Genomic DNA, 18,240 nt, shown 5'->3' on the forward strand with positions numbered 1-18,240 from the left:
TTTCACTAGCTTATTTCTTTTTTTTAACTTTAAATATTTTTTTATTTTTCAATTATGGTTGACATACAATATACACTGAGTAGCCAGATTATTATGATCTCTGAACGCATAATAATCTGGCCACTCAGTGTATATCCTATCTAATAAAAGAGTAATATGCAAATTGACTGTCACTCCAACACACAAGATGGCTGCCCTCATGTGGTCAAAGATGGCCGCCACAAGATGGCCAGCAGGGGAGAGCAGTTGGGAGGGACCAGGCCTGCAAGGGAGGGCAGTTGGGGGCAATCAAGCCTGCAGGGGAGGGCAGTTAGGGGTGACCAGGCCGGCAGAAGAGGGAAGTTGGGGGCGACCAGGCCTTCAGGGAAGGGCAATTGAGGGAGACCCAGGCCTGCAGGGGAGGGCAGTTAGGGGCAACCAGGCTGGCAGGGGAGCAGTTACAGGGTGATCAGGCTGGCAGGCAGAAGCAGTTAGGGGCAATCAGGAAGGCAGGCAGGTGAGCAGTTGGGAGCTAGTAGTTCTGGATTGTGAGAGGGATGTCTCAGATTGGAGAGGGTGCAGGCTGGGCTGAGGGATCTCCCCGCACGAATTTTGTGTACCGGGCCTCTAAAATATATATATATTTTATTAGAGGTCCAGTGCATGAATTCGTGCATGGGTGGTCTGGTCAGCCTGGACAGGGGGAGGGGACATGGGCAGTTGGCCGGCCTGCCTGCTGGTCGAACTCCTGGTTGAGGAGACAATTTGCATATTAGCCTTTTATTATATAGGATATATACTTAGTGGCCAGATTATTATGTGTTCAGAGATCATAATAATTTGGCCACTCAGTGTATATTAGTTTCAGGTATACATCCCAGTGATTAGACATTACATAACGTATTAAATGATCCTGATAAATTTCAAACCCATTTGATATCATACACAGTTATTAGAATTATTATTGACTATATTCCCTTTGCTATAGTTTACATTTCCATGACTATTCTGTAACTACCAATTTGTACTTCTTAATCCCTTCACCTTTTTCAGCCATTCCCAACCCCATCTGGCAACCATCAAAATGTTCTCTGTAACTATGAGTCTGTTTCTGTTCTGCTTGTTTTTGTTTTTCAGATTCAATTGTTGATAGATATGTATTTATTGTCATTTTATTCATATTTTTAATCTTTTTTCTTCTTCTTTTGAAAGAAGACCCTTGAACATTTCATGTAATGCTGGTTTGGTGGTGATAAATTCCTTTAGCTTTTTCTTGTCTGGAAAGCTCTTTATATGTCCTTTGATTCTAAATGATAGCTTTGCTGGGTAGAGTCATCTTAGTTGTAGATCCTTCTTTTCATCACTTTGCATATTTCTTGCCACTCCCTTCTGGCCTGCAAAGTTTCTGTTGACAAATCAGCTGACAGTCTTATGGGTGCTCCCTTGTAGGTAACTGTTTTTCTCCTGTTGCTTTTAAGATTCTTTTTGTCTTTAACCTTTTGCATGTTATTGTGTGTGTTTTTTTTAATTTATCTTTATTATTTAAAAGTATTACAGATGTGGTTGGGTGGTGCTTCAACATGGTCTAAAGCTGTCCACCAGTGGCAGTGGCTCTGGGGCCTCCTTGGAGGTGCAAGCCTAGGTTAGCCGCCTCTTGTATTCTGCCTGGGGCCCCCAGCATAAGATACTAAGTGATCGGAAAATTGCTGCTACTTGTGCTGTGCTTGGAGGTGTCCAGGTGAGGTCAAGCTGCTAACCAAGGCTGGCTGCTGCTAGTGTGCTGGGCCTGGGGCCACTTAGCAAGAAGTACTGGGCACACCAAGGCCAGATGCTGCTTGTTTGAAAAATTTTAGGAAAGTCTGAAGTATGAGTCAAGACAGCAGTTTGTATAGAAAAGCCACTGGAAACTGCTTGAATGGGCCTGCATTTGGGTGGGGTAGGGTCTCAGGGAATCACCAGGACAGGGCCAGCAGTGTGAGCCAGGTTGATGGAGACTCAGATATGGCACCTGTCTGCTAGCTCTCGGGGGAGGGCTCAGAAAAGGAACAATTGCCTCTGCCAGCACTTCTGTCCGGGAGAGAAAGATGCCCCACCATTTCTCACCCTAATGCCAAACAATTCAGTTCCTCCCTTTATGTCTGGTGCTTTTCAAGCTGTTGCCCTGGTGCTGGAGCTCAGAGGAAATGAGTCTGAATAAGTCTATGCATGAGCCCTTTAAGAGGAACTGCCTGGTACTCCAGCAGCCTCTGTCTCACTCAGCCACAATCCCCACTGGTTTTTACCGCCAAACATTATGGGGACTTTTCTTCCTGGCACTGGAACCCCGGGCTGGGGAGCTTGGTGTGGGGCTGGGACCCCTTGCTCCTCGGGGAGGGCGGGGAGGAGTTACTTCCAAAGCCAAGATAACCTTCCCGATTTTTAGCTGCCACACATGGTTACAGGACCAACCCATTTGCATTTCCTCCCCTCCTGCCAGTCTCCATGTGGCTTCTTTTCAATTGTTTGTTGTAGGAATTCTGGTCAGCTAGATTTCAGGCGGTTCTTCATGATGATTGTTCTGTAATTTACAGATAATTATGATGTGGTTGTGGGAGGATACATTTACCTACACCACCATTTTGACTAGAAGCCCCTAATCCTAGCCAATTCTTTTCCTGCCTCCCCACCCTTCAGTCATCTCTAAATCACAGTTGAATCTCTATGAGCTGGTGTTAGTCCTTTATTTTTTTTAATCCCCGGTTCCTGGCATCCTTGTCCCTCTGCTCCCATCTGTACTGATTGATCTCTAGGACTCCTGCAAAGCTGTCCTCCCCAGAACATCTCCTCCTCACCACTTTCCAGGGCTGGGGGTTTTAATTTTCTAGACCCCTCTCTTCTTTTTATATATTTATTTTTTAAATTGTGATAAACTACACATAACAAAATTTTCCGTCTTAACTATCAAGTGTACGGTTAAATGACATTAAATACATTCACACTGTTGTACAACCCTTACCACCATTCATCTCCAGAACGTTTTCATCCTACAAAACTGAAACTGTCCCCAATAAACAACTCCCCTCGCCTCAGCCCCTGGCAGCTACCACTTTCTGTCTTTATGGATTTGTTCAAGGAACATCATCATATAAGTGGAATCATACAGTATTTGTCCTTTTGTGACTGGCTTATTTCACTTAGTATAATGTCCTTACGGTTCATCTGTGTTGTAGCATGTGTCAGAATGCCCTTCCTTTTTAAGACTAAATAATACTCCATTATATGTATTTATCACATTTTATTTTCCCATTAATCTGTCATGGACACTTGAGTTTCTTCTACCTTTTAAAAAAATTCTTTTATGAACAATGCTGCTGTGAACATGGGTGTACAGATATCTCTTCAAGAACCTTTCAGTTCTAAAAAAACAACAACAAAAAACCTTTCAGTTCTTTTGGATATTTACCCAGAAGAGGCATTCATTGCTGGATCATATACTAATTCTATTTTTAAGGTTTAGATCCACTATAGTTTTCCACAGCAACTGTTTTCCACTTGCACCAACAGGGCACAGGAGTTCAAGTTTCTGCACATCCTCAACACCACTGTTTTTTTTTTTATAACTATCCTAATGTGAGCGATCTTCTTTCTTGTTTTAATTCTTGGAGTCTGAAGCTTTAGTTATGGAGACTTCACTTAATCCCCCTTTTGTTTGGCACCTTACCTCTGCCCTCTCCCTCAGACACCCTGGAGGTTGTGGGAGTGTAGCAGATGGCAGTGGGAAACCTGGGGAGGGACCAGAATGCTCTTCATAGCCTTTCATTCTGTTCTCACCTACGCCCAACCTCTCTGCCTGCGTGGTTCCTGGTGCTCTCAGTGGCTGAGACTTTTTAAGGATTCTTTGGGGTGAATTGGCTTGCTTTTGTTATCACTTCATCCTATCCTATCCCCCAAACTTAGCAGTGACTTCTCAGCACTTTTATCTGCTTTCATTCTTTGTAATAGTTTGAAATTATCACGGTCTCTAGCTTTATCTACAATAGAGTGGGTGTTTTTACTTTTTCTAATAATTTTTAAATGATCACAAAAGACCATCATTTAGAAACCAGTGATCTTTGATTAGTCCTTGGCCTGTGAAGAGCCAGCTTTGTAGGAACAGCGTGTAACGGCTGCATACCTGGCAATAGTCAGCTGCTTCCAGGTGATGGCCGTATTATGCGGATGTGCCCTAGATAATGAGCAGGATGTAGAACCTTTTTGCTTTCCTTTGCTAGTTACTTTCTTATAAAACCCATTTCTTTGTGGTTTCTACCAGTCACTCTCTCCTCCTACTAATTGTATTCCTGCTGACCTGATCCTTCCATTTATTGGAGTTTTTGTCACTTCTAGGTTCCATGTCACATCCCTTTCACCCCAGCCATCAATTTAGGTGACATGGAACCTAATGTAGTTCACATGGAACTTGGTCTGTTTCTTATCCATTTTCCAAGATTTGCTCACTCCATTTCACTCTATGGGAAAGTAGCCATATCCCAGGCCTACTTTCCTGTTCTAGATTTGCATATTGTTCCCACTACAAACTCCTTGAAAGCGAGGTTATCCCATTGACAGCCCCTCAACCTTTTGACTTTTCCCTTCCTGTTTTACCGGTCCGTCCTTTGAGTACCTCAACTCCATCCTTTTGTTCCACCCATCTAGCAAAACATCAACTGTGGATTAAATGTGACTCAATTTCTGTGCTCGTTTCATTTATTGCTGACTTAAGAGCTAGATTACTTGTCTGATGAGAAGCACTATATCTTATTCACTGTACTTAATTCCAGTACTTGGCATATATAAGTACCTTATTGAATGCCAAACAGTACTTCACAGGAGTGCTGAATACATTGTAGAATGAATGCATTTGGTAAAGCATGGAAGATCACCAGAAAAGGTCAAGTGCTATATGGGTGAGTACCATTAGCATCAGCACAGGAGTGGCACTAGTCTTTATTTTAGGAGGATCAGAAGGCATAAGTTTGGATCATCTTTGATTATCACCTGAATTCCTTATACGTGACCTCAAATTATGCAATTATTTTTTACAGGCAACAAACAGACATTTCCCACAAACGGTTACAGGGGCCTATTTGAGCGGTGTTCGAGAAGCAAGCAAGATTGCAGCATTTTAAATGGATTTTGTCCAGACCCAGCTTTCTTTTGTACCTCAAGTGGGCAAGTTTGAAACATGTTAACCTCACTTTCATAAAATCAAACAAAACCCTCTCTGGATAACAAAAGTGAAATGTTTCTAAGGTGGTTTGATAATGTAAACCCATGTCACCACTCTGAAAGCATTAGCCCTAAGAACCAATTTATAAGCACTTACATTTTATTTCATTTTCCACAAGTCTAGTGCTAAATCTTCTGGATTTCAGAAAAAGGTAGGATATAAGCTTAAATTAAGAACTTGAATATGATTCTTCCATGGTTGGAGAGTCCCTTAAATTTGACCTTTTGTTTAGCTGATCAATTCTCACACATTGAGATAGAGCCATGTATTTTTCTTCTATGACAACTTATCACTACCTTTGCCAATGAGCCTTAAGATTTTTGTATAGCTCCAATATTGAGCTTTTACTTAAAATTTAGATAGAAATCTTTCCTTTTTGGATACAGCACAAACTCTTCAGTCAAAAGTTAATGATACTTCTAGACTACTTTATACTTCCCATTGGGTTTTCAAAAGAAATTTAAATTCAGGTATCTTTTGTGATAAAACATTTTAGATTTGTGCACTCATTGGCAAAAGAGCAAAATTTTCAATTCTTAAGTAGTACCAGGTTTGTACCATTGAAAATGGGGTAGAGATATTGTGGTCTTCATACTAGACATAAACTATAGGGCTATTTTTCTTTGAGCCAAGTTTGGGCAAATGGCACACTTTAAATAGCCTTAATTTTGGCAACTACTAGCAAAAATGTCTTGTCAGAATAATAAAAGCCTCTTCGCACTGTCTTTTTTACAGAATTATGTTTTCAGTATTCCATAGGCAGGTCCACTGGAAAACTGCAGGGAAATGTGATATCCTGGTAAATATTACGTATTTTATAAGCCATATCGTAAGAGCCTGAGAACATGGCAAATACTTCCTTTCTCCTTTTTTCACTCATGACCAAAAAAATGTCATTAAAAAATAGACATTGATTTCAGGGTCTTCAGGATGCTTAACTTGCCAAGAAATTTCAGTTTACAGGTAAAAACATGGATAACAAGTTCTTTTGTTTTAAAATCTCTGAACAGGTTTTTAAGTTATATCGGTCTGCTTTAAAAAAGGACTCAAAAACAAAGGGGATGCAAAATAATTTTAAAGCCACTTTTCAAAATATTAGGTATTTTTTAAATTTAGAGTCAGCTTATAAATACAAAGTATCATGTGCAAAGAATGTATGGTGTCTTTAGTGAACTCAGACACACTTCCACTCCCATCCAAGTATGATACAAATCAAAGAAAAATAAAGGATATTAGTTTCTGTGTTAACACAGGGAAATGTTGCTATTTATCTGATGAGACTCGGTACTATTTGGGGAGTGTTCCGCTTTAATGTGTTAAACATTTAAAGAATAGCATGTGTTAAGTGATAAATGCAAAATATTTTATGTTTGAAATGGTTCACAGTAAATTATTACTTTAGTCTCTGGGCACTTAAACTTGTGCTACAAAGGAAAACCTACTTAATAAAGTATGGTAAATGTATATAAAAAAATCCTCATTGTCTCAAGTGTCTACATCTGACATTTTGTTCTTTAAGGTACTTTCCTTTAAATTCTTGAGTTACTTTGAATATGTTTTTCATTGTTCGGAAGATTTTGTAATTAAGTAGCTGTGAATATACTGTGTTTTAACTGCAGATTGTGAACAGCTTGTTGTGTAAAATTACTTAATAAAAACTAGACTTGTTTTTCAAATACTCTGTGCATTGTAGTAATGAAAACACACTTATTAAATAGTTACATTTTCACCACGAACTTTACACCCACCAACTCAATCCCTTCACCTCCAAACCCTCTTTTAGACCTTTTAGGTCATAGGCATTACTCTATATCCCCTTTCAATTACAACTGTTAATCTTGATCAACTTACTTTTGTAAATCACTTCTGGTTTTCCCAGGCAATTTCTTTGTAGTGTACTTAGTTAATCACTGCACAACACTCTAAATTACATAGGCTTTAATTTAAGTGATAAATGCAAAATATTTTACATTTGAAATGGCTCACAGTAAATTATTACTTTAGTCTCTGGGTGCTTAAACTTGTGCTACAAACAAAGGAAAAACCTACTTAATATTAAGTATGGTAAATGTATATATTTTTTTAAATCCTCATTACTTGTCTCCAGGACTAAATCCATTTAAAAACCCATGTTCTGAAATTCTCATATGTAACTTAAAAACCTCTAAGTTAAGACATCAAATGTGAGAGACAAAAGCATGTTCATTACTTTTATTGACAAAGTTTATAGGAACAAATTATATTTAAAATCAAAGGCCAATTCGTAGGTCTTAGTTTATTTCATTCGTTTATTAAGTGTATCTTTTTCTAACGTCTTAACAACTTTATCAAGAAACAAATCAAACTGTGAAAATACCTGTTAACAACCAACAGATGTTTACATATTTCTGTTCTATGATGCAAAGACAATTTTATTTTAAATACTCAACTGGTTTATCAAAAGCCTAATTCTCTCATAAGCAGCATGTTTTAAAATTCAGAAATTATTAAACTGATTAAGACAGTCAATTTAAAAGACAAATTAGTTTCATTCAGGGGTGGCCCGTATGTTGAATCACCTAGAATCCTGATTAGCCAAAATTTAAAACCCAATAGCTCTAATTCCACAGACACATTAAATTTCTTTAATGTTAAAAATAAGTCTTACCATTTTTGAGAAATATTTTGTCAGAGATACTACTGCCTACACAATATCTTCTCCTGGCATTACACCTTGTACTTTTTGTCATAATTATAAAGGTCCAGGTTTCCTCTAAATACCAGCATTTTATACGGGCAAAAGCAGTTAATAAAAAATAGTCATTTATTATAAGCCAATGTTCTTGTACTTAATCCCAATTTTCCCTAAATTTTTGAAATTCTGATGTGTTGATTTTGGTCTATCCTTAATAGAAAATGTGTCTACAGACAATGGTTGCAGAATTGAAACTAAAACTAAAAATTGATGACACTTTCAAAGCAAAGTAGAGATCTGTGTCCTTCAGTTTTTCTTTACTGAATTCTGACTTCCACTGCTCTGTGATACCATCTGGCTGAACACTGACATTTCAGTTTATGACTGTAAAGATACCTATCTATATGGGTTTAAAAATTGATCTCACAAAAGAAATAAAAAAACTATATACAACCAATTTGTTTTTGAAAATACAAAAATAACATGTCACTTTTGTCATGCTGACAAATTGACATATCTATACATGCAGGAGAAAAGTTCCAATTTACTCATCTGGACAGCTAAAGTTTGTACATTCTTAATATGATGAACACACTGCCATTTGAGTTTTTACACTGACATGTGTTGTATTCAAAATATGTCATATTCTAAATACTGCATTGGTTTCTGCATGTATAAATGCCAGTTATAATAGTTTCTGTCCTACTCAATTAAAAATATGTCTTAAACAAGCTAGTATTAACTGCACTAATAACTATAACAGTTCAAGAACCTATGACCTTATATAAAGAAATCCAAAATGTACAAAATGCAACTATAAAAGCAAGGAACAATTACTGCCATGCAAAATTTTAAACTAAAAACTGCATAGAAATGCAATTTAAAAAATGGCAAATGCAAATTTATGTTAACACCCAAGATAAAAAAAGTCAGCAGTAAATTCTACCAACACAATGCTTGCAAGCATTTAGAAAAGGAAATACATTCTCTTTGCTGGTATAATGGTATAAACGAAATCTTTAAATCCATGGAACAAGTCATCTGTCTCTGTCTTCTATCTCAAGAAATTAGCTGTAATGAAAAGAGAAACATTATTTTCTCATACCAAACATACAATATTAGGTATAAATAAGGCATAAAACTTTACTTAATTTTTAAACTTTATTTTACTATTGTGACCTTGGGAAATCAGCTGGGATCCACAGAAACTATAGCTATTGTTGATTTTCTCCTGCCTTTGACTGGTGGACAGAAACATGTGCTCAAGGAGTTGTGTGAGTGCTCTGAGATGCCCAGTAGACAGAACCTGCATTTTCCTCAGCTAAGGTCAGGTGTTGTCACTAATGTGCAGGCTTTATTTTTTAAGCTCTAAATGGGAATAAAAAGAACTATCTTCCCCCATCTATTCTGAGGAAATTTGAGGATCAAATGTGTTATTTAGTCAGTTTGAAAAATATGCAATTCTGATATACATTTCTTTGTCTCATGTCTAAAATGATCAAAATTAGAAACAGTGGATATATTTACCTCTTTAACAGTTGTTTTTATGAAACCTTTTCTTTCAGTTAAATCATAAGCAGGGTAATTTTCATATACCTATAGTGAAAAGAAAAAACTATGTTAAAAATCCAATAATGCTCTATCTTTGGATAAAAAAGAAATGTATATGTAAATAGCTGCATGTATGTTCTAATAGTACTCTGGTTCACTAGAGAATTCCATTGCAAATGAGTTTTAATACTCTATATAGAGCAGAAAATAAAGTAGCATGCAAGGATTTTGTTTTAAACTGGGAATATCAGTTGAATTAACAATAAACATGGGTGAGGAAAACATCTACGTAGATCTTAACTAAGTGAACTGAATTCTTTATATTGGCAGGCCAGATGTTCTTTATTCTCATTTTCTTCTGTTATATCACCCAATTACTTATAATTCAACTTGAACTCTAGTGTACTTTACCCTTCTTTACTCATTGTGCAATCACCTCCTCAAAGCTGAATCACTCAGACCCAGCTGGTCTCAGGAGTCCTCTATTCCTAAAATCTTACTCTAAATTTCCCTCTTTTATCAACTTGATACCTGCTGCTTGACTTCACAATGACTTCTAGTCCTGACTCCATATGCACCCTGCCAGCTTCACTCCTGTGGTGTACTTCAAGGTCAGCACACTTTTCTTTAAAGGACCAGATTAATAAATCTTTTCAGCTTTTCCAGCAATGCATTTTCTGTCACAACTATGTCATTGTAGCGTGAAAGCTGCCATAGGCAATAATACTTAAATGAATGGGCATAGCCGGCTTACAATACAAAAACAGTTAAGATGGAATTGGCCCACAAGCTATAGTTTGCCAATCCCTGAAAATAATATAGTCAATCATTTACACTCCTCTGTTTGTTTGTTTTTTAAAAAAAATTTATTGATTTTTTTACAGAGAGGAAGAGAGAGGGATAGAGAGTTAGAAACATCGATGAGAGAGAATCATCGATCAGCTGTCTCCTGCACACCCCCTACTGGGGATGTGCCCGCAACCAAGGTACATGCCCTTGACCGGAATCGAACCTGGGACCCTTCAGTCCGCAGGCTGACGCTCTACCCACTGAGCCAAACCGGTTTTGGCAGCTGTGTTTGTCTTTTGTTCATTCTCTACAAACCTCCAAATCTGAATTGGTCTACCAACTTTTCTATGGTTAGGTCCAGAGGAAAGATTGCTGTGGAACATGTAACCACTCTGAAAAGACTGATCCTGTTTTAAGTCCATGGTATTCCTTGTCAGAGCCTCCCCAGCAATCCCAAGTACTTCTAAGCAGGTCCTTTCATTCCTCCTGTCAATGGCAATTTCATCCACTTACACAAGTGTCCCACATTCCTGTTCTCAACCAAGAAGCTATTATTACAAATTTTTCAACTTTCTGACATCTCTCTTTCCCTCCAGTTTATGTGTGTCTAGGTTCAACTCCCCATTTTCTGTCCCTCTGCAGACAGCCATCCCTCCTCTCCTGGGCCTTCAGCTGCTCCATTCCCAGCAGCCTAACACATGCTTGCACTTTCTCTCCCTGACGTTAATATTTTACTAACTTGCATCCACTTTCCCTCATCTATTTCCCTCCTTAGGCAAGCTGCTTTAAACAGAAGCTTTAATTCATTCACTTTCCTCATTATTCATTTACCACCCATTTAAATTGCTCTTATGTGAACAATTATCTCCTAAATGTCCAATCCAAAAAACCCTCAAGTTCTTCTCACTTGACCTCTCCATATTAATAATCCCTGTTAAAATTACATGAATGTACTAAAAAAACAAACATTCAAAGGGACATAACTAGTTTCCCTCTACTCTGCCTTCATACCCCCTTCTCCTCAGAGGAAACCAGTTATCAGTTTGCTGTGTATTCTTCCAGATCTTCCTTGAAAAATGAGTTTATACACAAATGTATCAATGGCAATATAGTATTTCTGCATTTAGATAAATGGGATAATATTCCATGTTTTAAAATTTTGACAATACCTGAAAAGTTTTTCCATGTTCTTTTCAACTGCTACAAAGTATTCCAAAAATATGGATGTGGTTACCAACTTAATAATTTCCCTATGGAAGGCCATTTACGTGGTTTCTGACTTTTCAGTATTAGACATGCTGAACGTTATTGTAATCATTTTGTGCAGATGTGACTATGTCTTTAGGATAGAGACCTAGAAATGGAATTGCTAGGTTAAAGGGTATTTGCAATTTAAATTTTAAGATATTACCTAATTGATCTCCAAAGCTTTTACATCTTAAAGCATGAGAAAATGTTTCTCTATATCCTTGCCAACCATGAAAACTTTTATTCTTCATAAATATTTTGCCAAGCTAATAAACAAAAATATTCCCTTTTAATTTCTATCTTCCTTATCAGTTTAGGGAAGGCTATGCCTGTTTTCATTGGTTTAAAGGCCATGTTTACTTTCTTTCTGTGAAGTAACTGCTTTTCCATAGCCACTGCCCCATGTAAGCTGACTCCTTTTCTTAACTGGCACTCTCCTCGCCCCTGAAAATGTTTCCTTGTGGCTTTCATAGCACCACTCTTCGGCCTTCCCTCTACTACAAACTCTATAGTTTCTTATATTCTGTAGAAATTACCTCTCCAGGACTCTGTCCTTTGCTTTTCTCACCCTTTGTCTTCTTCCGTGGGCAGCCGATCTGTATTTCTGGTTTTAACTCGCAGCAATATCCTAGTCTAGGTTTCTCTCCTAATTTCAGAACTACAATGTTAAGAATTTCTCTCACTTTGATGTTCCAAGCACCCCCATCTCAACATGTCTAGAACAAAACTCATCTTTTCTCAAAAAGTATACCTTTTATTCTGTTCCTTATTGTGATTAATGCACCCAGTTCTTATACCACTTTTAAGCAGGCTCTCTTGACATCTGACTTGGATTATGCCAACCCTGTAACTTGGACTATGACATGAACTGGGTTTCTTGTCTCTCATGTTATTTTCACCAGTCTGTCCTTGATGTGTCTGGGATGACTATTAAAAAATAAGAACCTGATTGAGTTACGACCCTCCCAAATAGCTCTCAATAATCTACCCAACCTCCCAATTCCCCATTAGTTTCAGGAAGAAAACCAAACTCTGTAACATGGCATACTTAGGAACTGAAAAACTAGTATTCTCTAACCTGTGACTTCCAACTCTAGTCTGCAGCCAAATTAAACTAATCACTATTCTTCACAGTCATTATTTGTCACATTTTGTGACTGTGTCAATGTTCCTCAGTTGTATGGGACAGCTAAACCTCCAAGATCTCTTCCAATGTGCTTTTCCAGATTTCCACAACCCCCTTCCTCTCATTCCCAAGTTAGATAGTGCTGTAGCACCCTTTTCACTCTTCCAACACAGCCCTCAAACATCTATAATAATAGAGGCGTAATATGCTAATTAGACCGGATAGCCAAACGACCTTCCGGATGAAGCCGGGGCCGCAAGGGCCAAGGGTTGAGCCCCTTGCACGAATTTCGTGCATCGGGCCTCTAGTTGTACTCTAATTACCAAAAATGAATGTCTTTCAATTCCACTGGACTTGAAAGTGAAGTTATATCTCCCTAAAGCGAAGTAATATCTTCTCCAGCTCTACCTCTCACATCTATCCCAGGGCCTGATATGTAGTAAAGACTCAGTGAGTACTAAACGAATAAATTAAAAAATGATAAATGTCTTTAGAAGGTATAGAATATTTCACAACTGATACATTTCAAATTTCAATTTCACTTTACTGTAAGAAACCAAATTCTAAAATTTCCCAATATTGAGGTAGAATATGGAATCATATTCAAGACTTGGTCATTTTATTTCCTGAGAAGTATCAGAACGTCACAGAAGTCTGAGCTAAGTACCTAATCTATAATAACTCTTTATCATAATAACACTGACTGAAAATCAGGTGGACCATGAGATTTTTGCTTTGTAAAACTAACAATCTAAAGATGCATCAATAAAGTTTCTAGATCAGGAAAAGATAGTTTCCTATGCAGTTTGGAATGTAGCACTTTATTCACTGTATACATTCTACTGTTATTTATGAAACAACTCCAAAGAGCAGAGGCTTTGACTTACTATATTTAATGTGGTTATCCCAGACCTGTAAACAGAGTGCCTGGCATGTAGTGGTTCAATAATATGTGTTCAATGAATGAATTAATGAATATAAGAATCTGGCTTCGAACTGAACAATGGGTGAAAGAATTTTTCAAATAAAAGCAAACTTATCCAAGCACCTGTCCAATTACCTTTTTGCAAATCTGTTTCATTGTAACTTCCTCCAAGTTAGCACTGGCCAATAATTTCTTTACTGTTTCCTTTAACTCTTCATCTGTAGGAGGTTTCTTCAGTTTTTTAATTAAAGGTTCATCATCTGAACTATCCTCAGATTCACTTTCTAAAAGTAAGACATTACATGTGAATAAAATTTTTTCTTACATAGTAAATTACCATTCAACATATACTGGGAAAAATTCTATAAGCAGTCATCAGATTCTCAAAGGGATCCTAGATTTAAAAAATTATAAATCACCACTCTATAAATTACCTATAAACATACAAATGTCAATTTTGAAAAATTATAAACAATAAAAAACTGGTGTACTACTTTTTCCACAATGTTCTTCCTAGTTTAACTATTTTCTAAACACTTACAAAATATGTTACAGCATGTATGTTATATCTTGAAAGTTGCTGAAAATGTATAATTTCTAACATACCTTTTTTGGAACTGTTTTGATTCTTCTTGGTGGTGCTGCTATCTGCCTTTTTCACATTAGCATTCTTTACAGATTTTTTACTTTTAGAAGTGGCTTTCTGTTTAGGTTTTTCTTTTTTAGATGTCTTTTTCGGTGGCTGTTGTAAAGGAAAGCAAAGTACATACGTTGATGAGATTAAATGTTCTCTCTCTCTACTTCTCTTTACCCATCAAGAATATTAGAGAAAATGAATGTATTCAGTATCACCAATAATAAAGTATTGCTAATTATTAATGTTTAAGATTACTAATATGCCCAATAAATTTAATTTTATGCCAACATAAGACTAGTCATCTGAAGTCAAGAATCAAACACTAAAAATAATAGATGCCCACATTTATTCCACACTATTAGATAGAAAACTTTATGTGCATTAATTACCTCACATGATCCTGAAAGACTCGAATACAGGTACTATTAATATGCCGTTATTTACTGTCAGTCTCTCCCAATTCATATGTAAATGCCATAAGGACAGGGATTTTTTTGACCATTGTGTTCATCTATGTATCCCCTCACTCCTAAAATAGTGCATGGTGCACAGTAGTTGCTAAATAACTATTTATGAATATACTAGAAGCCCGATGCACAAAATTCGTGCAAGGGGCTCAGCCCCCACAGCCATGGCGGCCACCTCTGCCTTGGCCCCTGCCACCCCGGCTTCGTCCAGAAGGTCATCCAGAAGGAACATCAGGTATAATTATATTACCCTTTTATTATTATACTAGAGGCCCAGTGCATGAAATTCGTGCACGGGGGATAGAAGTGTGGGTAAATATCCATCATCCGTCAGCCCAGTCTGCACCGTCTCCAATCTGGGACCCCGCAAGGGATGCCTGACTGCCCGGTGGGATTGGGCCTAAACGGGCAGTCAGACATCCCTCTCATAATCCAGGACTGCTGGCTCCCAACCGCTTGCCTGCCTGCCTGCCTGATTTGCCCCTAACTGCTTCAGCCTGATCACCCCCTAACCACTCCCCTGCCAACCTGATCAACGCCTAACTGCTCCCCTGCCGGCCCGATTGCCCCTAACTACCCTCCCCTGCCAGCCTGGTCCCCCCCAACTGGCCTCCCTTGCAGTCCTGGTCCCCCCCAATTGCCCTCCCCTGCAGGCCTCCTCTGCCCCTCTGCCTCCCAACTGCCCTCCTCTGCCGCCCTGGTCACCCCTAACTGCCCTCCCTTGTAGGCCTAGTCACCCCCAACTGCCCTCCTCTGCCGGCCCGGTCACCCCTAACTGCCCTCCCCTGCCGGCCCGGTCACCCCTAACTGCCCTCCCCTGCAGGCCTGTTCCCCCCAATTGCCCTCCCCTGCAGGTCTGGTCCTTTCCAACTGCCCTCCCCTGCTGGCCTGGTCATCCACAACTGCCCTCCCCTACTGGCCATCTTGTGTCCACATGGGGGCAGCTATCTTGTGTGTTGGAGTGATGGTCAATTTGCATATTACCCTTTTATTAGATAGGAGGATATGAGGAAACTAAAGCTCAGAGAGGTTATTTTTTTGTCCAGAGACACATAACTAATAAAGTGAGATTCAAATAAGTCTGACTTCAGAAGCTGTTTTCTTAAATACTAACTCATAGTCGATAAGACAAAAGCAAAGAATATATATGTGGATAAATTAAAATGACAATATTGATTTATAGTTACTTTGTCTCAACCAGGGTCTATGAAATTAGAAAACATGAATTAATTAACATTTCCAAAGGTAAAAGTATTCTATATAAGCAAATATCCCAAGATAACTTAAAATCTGATCTTTATATACCAAAAATATTGCAAATCACATGTTTCTGCAAATGTTTTACACTCAATTTCTGATCATCATCATAATTCAATCTGTTCCTTTAAGGACAGAGACATTGGGTTGAATTTATTCTTAAGAAAAATTCAAGTGTACAGACCAACCTGTTCCAAAAATTAAGTGGGCTCAGAGGCGATTTCTAAGTGCCCATTCATTGGATTTTAGTGTCACTTTCCTGTTGCTTCACTGCCATCCCTGTACATATTTACTTAAGCAAGCCTAATATCACCTTGAATTAACTCAGTAATACTGTCAGCTGGGAACCACTAAAAAAATGCACTTGAGAGGGGCTGACATACTTCTAAAAGTGAAGTATATGAGTTTTTCTATGGATTTTTGCTATTTAGAGTCATTTTTACTTATTTCCTAATTCTCAGAGGTGTTTTAGGTAGTGGGGGTTGCTAGAACGTCATTAATGGTTCACCACAGATTTCTGTAATTAACTTAAGTTTTAAGTTTATTAAGTATCCACATAATTAATAAGAACCACAATAAGGCCTAAAAAGGAATACTAAAAATTCCTAAGTTCTGTTGATGCACTTAATACATAGAATAAAATCATCACTATTAAATAACCCTCTTCAGTCAGAGGGTAATAAAATCTAGACCTGTAACACATTCAAATATTTTATAAGAAACAAAGTTATTACAGAACTAGAGGCCTGGTGCACGAAATTTGTGCACGGGGGCGGGGGGGTGTGTGTCCCTCAGCCCAGCTTGCACCTTCTCCCATCTGGGACCCCTCGAGGGACGTCCGACTGCCCGTTTAGGCCCAATCCCACTGGCCTGGTCTCTCTCAACTGCCTTCCCTTGCAGGCCTGGTCCCTCCCAACTGCCCTCCCCTGCTGGCCATCTTGTGGTGGCTATCTTGTGTCCACATGGGGGCAGGATCTTTGACCACATAGGGGCAGCTATCTTGATCTTGTATGTTGGAGTGATGGTCAATCTGCATATTACTCTTTCATTACATAGGATAGAGGCCTGGTGCACGGGTGGGGACCAGCTGGTTTGCCCTGAAGGGTGTCCTGGATCAGGGTGGGGTTCCCTTGGGGTGTGGAGAGGCCTGGGCAAGGGGCCTGTGGTAGTTTGCAGGCCAGCCACGCCCCTGGCGACCCAAGCAGAGGCCCTGGTATCTGGAATTTATTTACCTTCTACAATTGAAACTTTGTAGCCTGGAGTGGAGCCAAGCCTCCTGCTCGCTCCATGGCCGGCAGTCATTTCTCTTGGGATTGATGTATCTTCTATAATTGAAACTTTGTATCCTTGAGTGGAGGCCTGGGCCCGCCAGAGTGTGTGGAAAGCTTGTCTTCCTCTGTTACCGGGGAAACCCAAGCCTCCCTTCTGGTAGCCATCTTGGTTGGGGTTAATTTGCATAATCACCCTGATTGGCTGGTGGGCGTGGCTTATGTCATGGAGTGATGATTAATTTGCATATTGCTCTTTTATTAGAGAGGAAGGGTTGGAGAGGGTGAGCAAGGGGTAACAATGTTATAAACATTATTATTTTATCCTCATTCAAATTAGATAATTTAACCCTTTGCACTCGCTTGCATTTTTCATCGAGCTGCTATTGATGCTAACCGTGTCGAGTCACACTCGACATCCGAATGCAAAAGGTTAAGGCTGTCATTAAAATTTTTAAAGGCACACACAATATGGCACTATTTTAAAACCTGCAAGTTGGGAGTAATAATAGTTTAAAATTTGCAGTGATAAAGGATAATCAAACCATCTTCATAAAATTCCTGTGATACAAACAAAACTATGCTTCGTTCTATATTTAATATCATCACCTAGAAGAAATAGTGTTCTCTAGTGTTTTAAATAGAGAATTAGTCTATTACCTATTAACAAAAAGATTGCAAAAATACTCTAGAGGTACAAAATAATAGGTAAGAGTGTGAGATCTGGAGGCAAGCTTCCTGGTTTCAAATTCTAGCCCCAGCACATCTCTGGGCCTTGGTTTCCTCATTTACAAAACAAGGGAAATGACAGTAATTATGGACAGTAAATGCATTAAAACATGAAAGTACTTTAATGGTGTCCTGCATATAGAAAACACTTAATAAATATTAGTATTATTACTATTGTAAGTGCTTCCTTTTGTAAAATTCTTTCATTATGCAAATGTAATTTCCTACAAAAACTTGAAGTGCATGCTTTCTTTAAAGGCAAGGCAGATATATATAATAGATACATAGAATAAAAAGCAGTTAGATAGACTCAATGACACTTTTATTAACTAGCCAGGATAC

The 18,240-nt window shown here is 38.5% G+C and overlaps 2 protein-coding genes across 4 annotated transcripts in view; one reads left to right on the top strand and one right to left on the bottom strand.

Moving 5' to 3' along the window:
* Positions 1–7,361, top strand: part of KDM1B (lysine demethylase 1B) — a 48,807-nt gene extending 41,446 nt beyond the window's left edge. For all 3 annotated transcript variants that reach the window (XM_079776439.1, XM_079776437.1, XM_079776438.1), the window contains one exon: positions 5,043–7,361. In XM_079776439.1, coding sequence (XP_079632565.1) covers positions 5,043–5,126 — 84 coding nt within the window. In that variant the 3' untranslated portion in view covers positions 5,127–7,361. The remainder of the gene's footprint in view (positions 1–5,042) is intronic.
* A 134-nt stretch (positions 7,362–7,495) lies between these two features.
* Positions 7,496–18,240, bottom strand: part of DEK (DEK proto-oncogene) — a 41,520-nt gene continuing 30,775 nt past the window's right edge. Inside the window, exons 8-11 of the mRNA XM_079776440.1 lie at positions 14,147–14,282; positions 13,676–13,824; positions 9,429–9,497; positions 7,496–8,972 (exon numbers count right to left, since the gene is read on the bottom strand). Of these exons, the coding sequence (XP_079632566.1) occupies positions 8,961–8,972; positions 9,429–9,497; positions 13,676–13,824; positions 14,147–14,282 (366 nt within the window). The 3' untranslated portion in view covers positions 7,496–8,960. The remainder of the gene's footprint in view (positions 8,973–9,428; positions 9,498–13,675; positions 13,825–14,146; positions 14,283–18,240) is intronic.

Source organism: Cnephaeus nilssonii, assembly GCF_951640355.1.
Source record: "Cnephaeus nilssonii genome assembly, chromosome: 7".
Taxonomy (NCBI): domain Eukaryota; kingdom Metazoa; phylum Chordata; class Mammalia; order Chiroptera; family Vespertilionidae; genus Cnephaeus; species Cnephaeus nilssonii.